The sequence below is a fragment of the Notothenia coriiceps genome, unplaced genomic scaffold (assembly GCF_000735185.1).
Source record: "Notothenia coriiceps isolate Sejong01 unplaced genomic scaffold, NC01 NC01_scaffold00015754, whole genome shotgun sequence".
Lineage (NCBI taxonomy): Eukaryota > Metazoa > Chordata > Actinopteri > Perciformes > Nototheniidae > Notothenia > Notothenia coriiceps.
This window is the reverse complement of record NW_011348455.1, coordinates 1-6,335: the sequence shown is the minus strand read 5'-3', so window position 1 is coordinate 6,335 and position 6,335 is coordinate 1. Positions and strand designations below refer to the sequence as shown.

The 6,335-nt window shown below is 39.7% G+C and overlaps 1 protein-coding gene across 1 annotated transcript; it reads right to left on the bottom strand.

Moving 5' to 3' along the window:
- Positions 1 to 1,045: 1,045 nt before the first annotated feature.
- gnrhr1 (gonadotropin releasing hormone receptor 1) lies at positions 1,046 to 4,447 on the bottom strand. The gene is made up of 2 exons (XM_010775391.1): positions 3,920 to 4,447; positions 1,046 to 1,920 (listed from the first exon to the last, which is right to left on the bottom strand). Exons 1-2 carry the CDS (start codon positions 4,445 to 4,447, stop codon positions 1,705 to 1,707), a joined length of 744 nt encoding a protein of 247 aa, XP_010773693.1. The 3' UTR covers positions 1,046 to 1,704.
- Positions 4,448 to 6,335: the final 1,888 nt, after the last annotated feature.

Genomic DNA, 6,335 nt, shown 5'->3' with positions numbered 1-6,335 from the left:
GGGAGCTTCAAAGACAGTGGACTGAAGCTGGAGTCCAGGTATCAAAAGTCACTGTTCACAGACGTGTCCGGGAAATGGGCTACAATAGCCGTATTCCCATGGTCAAGCCACTTCTGAACTCAAGACAACGGAAGAGGCGTCTGACTTGGGCTAAGGAAAAGAAGCACTGGACAGTTGCACAGTGGTCCAAAGTCCTCTTTTCAGACGAAAGCAAGTTTTGTATTTCATTTGGAAGTCAAGGCGCCAGAGTCTGGAGAAAGGCTGGAGAGGAGCAAAATCCAAGTTGCTTGAAATCCAGTGTGAAGTTCCCACAGTCAGCGATGGTTTGGGAGCCATGTCAGCTGCTGGTGTTGGTCCACTGTGTTTCATCAAGCCAGAGTAATGCAGCTGTGTACCAAGAGATTTAGAGCACTACATGCTTCCGTCTGCTGAAAAGCTCTATGGAGATGAGGAATTCATTTTCCAGCATGATCTGGCACCTGCCCACAGTGCCAAAACCACCAGTAACTGGTGTACTGACCATGGCATTACTGTCCTCGATTGGCCTGCAAATTCCCCTGACCTGAACCCCATAGAGAATATGTGGGGTATTGTGAAGAAGAAGCTGAAAGACACCAGACCCAACAATGCTAATGAGCTAAAGGCCGCTATTGAAGCATCCTGGGCATCCATAACACCTCAGTAATGCCACAGGCTGATTGCCTCCATGCCACGCCGCATTGATGCAGTAATCCGTGCAAAAGGATTCCCAACCAAGTACTGAGTGCATTAATGGACATTTTCAAATGTTTGATTGTGTTTTGCTGTTATAAATCTTTTTTTTTTACTTGGTCTGAGGAACTATTCTAATTTTTTGAGATAGGATTTTTGAGTTTTCTTAAGCTGTATGCCATAATCAGCAATATTAAAATAATAAAAGGCTTGCAATATTTCAGTTGATTTGTAATGAATCCAGAATGTATGACATTTTTGTTTTTTTAATTGCATTACAGAAAATAAAGAACTTTATCACAATATTCTAATTTTCTGAGACAGTCCTGTATGTTAACCTGGACGTTTGTTTCCTACCTCTCAGATCTTCTGACTGCTCTATGTTCCCATGTGGCGGCTAAAATGATACTAAAAAACAATGGCTTTGATAGAAAGAATACCAGAGTATTATGATCAAGTAAAAGTAAATAATCAACTTTTTTTTGTAATTATATAAATTGCATATAACATGGTAATTCACAGTATGTATCACTTAATACAGGATCTCAAAACAAGAATACATATTTTTTCAATTGATGGACGGATGGGTTTAAGCTGATTGTCAGTTATAAATAAAGACCTATGTCCTCAGTATCGCTGGCTAACCAGAAAAGAGCTCATACAATCCAACAGAAAATAACCAACAATGACTAAGTTATGCAACAAGCAACTTTAAGATAATTAAATCAAATGAGAAATCCTAAACCTAAGCATTAACAAGGGCGATAACAAAACCTGGACAGTGGATGCAGCCACACACACTGGCTGGGTGGTGCGATCATTTGAGTTCAATTGGTCAATGATGCTAGCATAGTTTGTATCCCATAATGATGTCATTCTTATTTTCTGAGTGATTATGGGGCTCCAGCATTTAGCTAAATTATATAATCCCTCAGGTCAAATACATCAAAACATTGATAAGACTAAATGTAGGATCAGACCTCCATCACTGCTTCAGAGTAACACACCTTTTCTCTTGTGCATTTGCCCATTGATTCTGATGAGGATGCAGGTGTAGCAGAAAGTCATGACAAGCAGAGGGAAGACATACAGCGTCACAAAGTGAAACATGTTGTATGCCGTCTTCTGCCACAGATACGGGAAGCTTCCATGGGTGACACACTGAGTGAAGTCCACTCCGTCGGCTTTAATGGCCCGAAAGATAAACAGCTGAGGATGAAGAGATTGTACAGAGATGAGGAATGAATTCATGCAGTCACAGAAAAACACATGTGCAGTTTGTTTTCATGAAACAAACGTTGTCTCTATTTGTTTGCATTAAACAAATGACACAAAGAACTTCATGATGCACGAGGGTCGTCATGATGCATGAGGTTCTTTGTCCCCGTGTTGCAGAGCTCCATTTATAGTTAGTCTTTCCAGAAGCAGGCGGGTTACAGAAGTTAAACCTGAGCTGTTAGAGGCAGCGCTGGGATCACAGTGTGGATGACAGAGACGTCACAGAAGGACACAAAGAGTTAGTAACCAGTTAAAGTAAGTCAAAGTAACAATACTACAGTGTGAAAATACGCTGTTACAAGTCAAAGTCCTGCATTGAAAAAGTATTATCATCAAAATGTACTTTAAGCACCATATATTTTTAAATGATTGTGTATTAATTATTGGTGCATTCATGTATTCCTCACTTTAATGTTGCACTTGCTAAAAGGGGGTTTGAGTGATCCCTCCTTGTTCTCCTGAGGTTTCTTCCCCGGTAACTGGGGGGTTTCTTTGGGAGTTTTTTCTTGTTCGATGCGAGGGTCTAAGGTTGTACTAATAACATGTGTCTGACTTGCATGATAAACATCAGTTGATAATCATAGATCAGATATCCAGCTGCAGTATATTAAGATATTACAATGAACTCCACTTGTATCAGCTGTGATGAACACATTAAGGTATCAAAATTATAATCTGTTTATTTAAAATATATCATTCTGAAATGTTCCATTACGCATAATGATTTATTTTACTTAAGATACTAATGATATGTATATGCCAATACTTTGATACTTTTAAATAATTGGAGTACTTCTATATATAATTATATAATTTTTTTCAGACATAAGGTAGGTAGCAGTTTTTTACCCTGCTGGCTCATTTAATGAGAGCAATTTGTATAAATGACTGTGAGCAACAACCAAACCAGCCCTGAGTGTAAGTGCAGTCATTTTAGTGACATGGTTTTCACCCTAATGTCCTGTCATGGCTACAGACACACACATCACATGTAGTATAAACTGTTCACCATAGACTGATGGGCTTTTAGAAAAAACGATTTGATGTTGTCGTTTCTTTTACCTCCTTGGAAAGTTCGAGCAGGATTTATAAAGCAGACGTTCAGCCAATACTGGCCTTTTTGATTTACCACGGTTTAACTTTTAATGAAAGACATGCTATACGTTTGGAGAAATGTTTCGTTTTTTGTGACTTTTTTCCCTATTATGTTGACCTATAGATTTCTTACCATCTGCCTTTTATCTGTAACATTCTTTTTGCAAATAACTGTATGAGCTGCTCTACCATCTGCATATTGTATAGCTCTGTGATTGGGTGAAACTCATTATCTCATTATCTATGTCACTGACAATATTTCTAATGCTATGGAATTAGAAGCACAAAATGAAAGTGTTCTGTCCAGTTAGCGTACAACCAATCAGCTGTCACATGATTCTTGCAGCAACTTGAGATTCATATTTAAGGTGTTGTACAACATTGAATTAACTTCAGTTCATTCAGAATGAATGAGATAGTTAACTTGTACCCTTTAAACCTGATAAGCAGGTGAAAAACGTTTCCTATGTCTGTGCACACAATAATGTGATAGTCAATAAGCATCTTAACTGCTCTTAAATCTAATATTAGTCAAACATAATCCAATCTCATGTTAATGCAATGAATTAGGCTGTATAAGGTTACACTGAAGAAAGTGAAACGTGGAGTTTAATTAAATGCATCATGTATAAGTGTATTAGGTTAGTTAAAAGCAATAGTATTAAGTTGAACCTATTATTTTGTATTCATAATTAATATTATTGCTTTCAACTAACCTAATGCAGTTATGGGAAATCAGTTGACACATCAAATGTAATTAAAGGCATTGTTTGAGTTTCTTCTGTGAGACATGTCACAGCTGGCCTTCAGGCTCAGTGTGTACCAGCAGCTGTACCTGTGGAGAGGCCAGCAGCAGGCTGAGGGTCCAGGCCCCCAGCAGCATGCGTCTGTTCCGCAGCCCGGCGTCCAGAGATTCCAGAGGGTGGAGGATGGCCCGGTACCGGTCCAGACTCACCACCACCAGGATGAAGGCTGCGGCCTGCATGGCGAACAGTTTGAGGAAACAAAGCAGCTTACACATGATGTTCCCAGCATACCACTGCACCGTTATATTCCAGACGGCGTCCAGCGGCATCACCACGAAGGTCATCACCAGGTCAGCTGAGGCCAGGCTGGCGATGAGCGGGCGGAGGTGTGCCGCCAGGCGGTAGCCCCGCCCCCAGCACACACTGATCAGCACCGACAGGTTACTGACAGCCGCGAACAGGAACAGCACCAGGGTGGCTGCCACCCGGCAGCGGGCGGCCACCGTGAAGGTGGGGGCTTCCCAGGGCAGAGGGGGGGGACCAGACGAGTTGAGGATGGAAAAGGTCTCCAGAGGGTCCGCAGGGGTGGAGTCCCACAGAGAAAGGTTTCCTTCCATCCTGTGACAGAGGAACAGAACAGGGACTTGTTGTTAAAATCACCTCTTTGTTTCACAGCTACACTGCTGGGTAATTAAACCAGCAATTATTTCAGTTAAATGACTGAACGATCTTTGGTCAATTGTGCTAAATTAGTTTGTATTCCATAGTGATGTCATCCTTATTTTTTGCATTGTTGTATTGTTGTTGTTTTTTTGTAGAGTTTCAGCTGAGTATGGAGCTCCAGCATTTAGAAAATGTTTTATAATTTCTTTCCCACAGTGCGTAAATCAGGATTTACAAGGATCAAAAACATAAAAAAGGCTTTGTTACATTGATTAGACTAAATGTAATCTGTGTAACCTACATGCCCACATTATAACACTTTATAATTATCCAGTGTTACGAGTCTCCAAAAGCTCAACTGGAGCCTTCAGCTACCATCTCCTCTTCTGAGGAACCAGCCCTCACTGAAACAACTGAAACGTTGACTTTAATGTATCATGTCAACAGATTTCACATAACTGTATTAGGTTAGATGAAAGCAATAATATTAAGTTGAGCCCTTTTTTGTTGTTGAACTTAATAGTATTGTTTCAACTAACCTAATACAGTTATGTGAAATCTGTTGACATAATACATTTAACTAAAGTCAATGTTTCAGGGTTTTTTCTGAGAGAAAAACAAAGAAAACACTTTTTTGTGCAGCCATGAGTTATAAAACCCGGTAATGAGTCAGCATTTTACCACTTCTGGTTCCCTCGTCTCAAAGTCAATGTTTTTTTGAGCATGTTTTTGGTTAGAAGCCTGAGAAAAATATATGTGGTGAACACGAGCTGAAGAGATTTTAACATTAAGTTCTACAACATAAAACACGTCAGTAAATACCCCACTGGTGAATGTCTGCAGCTGTTTTTGTGTCATAGAAACTTCATTTGCTAACAAGTATCTAAATGAGACTACTAAATGTTATCACGCTGAATATTAGCCACCTTTAGCTTAGCGGTGGCAGACATGCCTCCGTATTAAGTTTAGAGCAGTTAGCTATTTACTTCTGCGATAGCATACATCTCAATAATCATAAAAGTCGGGTTGATAATCCTGTTGATTATCCTGTTTGCCACAGATCTTAAAATGGGAGAAATCCCAAAGCTGTTTGTCGATAGAGCCCTTGTGATGCTAACTTCTGGGTCAGACTACAAAACCAAACACGCTATAAAATCAAAGTTTAAATCAAAACACAAAACAAGTTTGTCTCAGTGGGCTTTACAGATGAACACACAAGAATGACAGTGCTCAAAGATAAATACAATTCCAAGAAAATAATAAAAGACTAGATAGAATGCAAAATACAAATACAAAAATAAAATGAGATAGAAGACAACAAAAAGACAACACAAACAATCAAAACAATAAGATAAAATACCAAAATTGACTGGTGAGGACAAACATAGGGAAATCTTTATATGCTTTTTTCAGTCTAGTCTTCAACCAGGTTCTTCAGGCTAGTCTTCAACATGGTTCTTCAGGCTAGTCTTCAACCAGGTTCTTCAGGCTAGTCTTCAACCTGGTTCTTCAGGCTAGTCTTCAACCAGGTTCTTCATTGTCTTCAACCTGGTTCTTCAGGCTAGTCTTCAACCTGGTTCTTCAGGCTAGTCTTCAACCTGGTTCTTCAGGCTAGTCTTCAACCTGGTTCTTCAGGCTAGTCTTCAACCTGGTTCTTCAGGCTAGTCTTCAACCACAATCTATTTATGCTGCTATTTGCTGAGGCTGTCGGGGACTCTCACCTTTATCTTCTCTTCTCCTATGTTTCTCTATCTACAGTTGCAAGAAAAAGTATGTGAACCCTTTGGAATTACCTGGATTTCTGCATAAGTTGGTCATAAAATGTGTTCTGATCTGCACGTT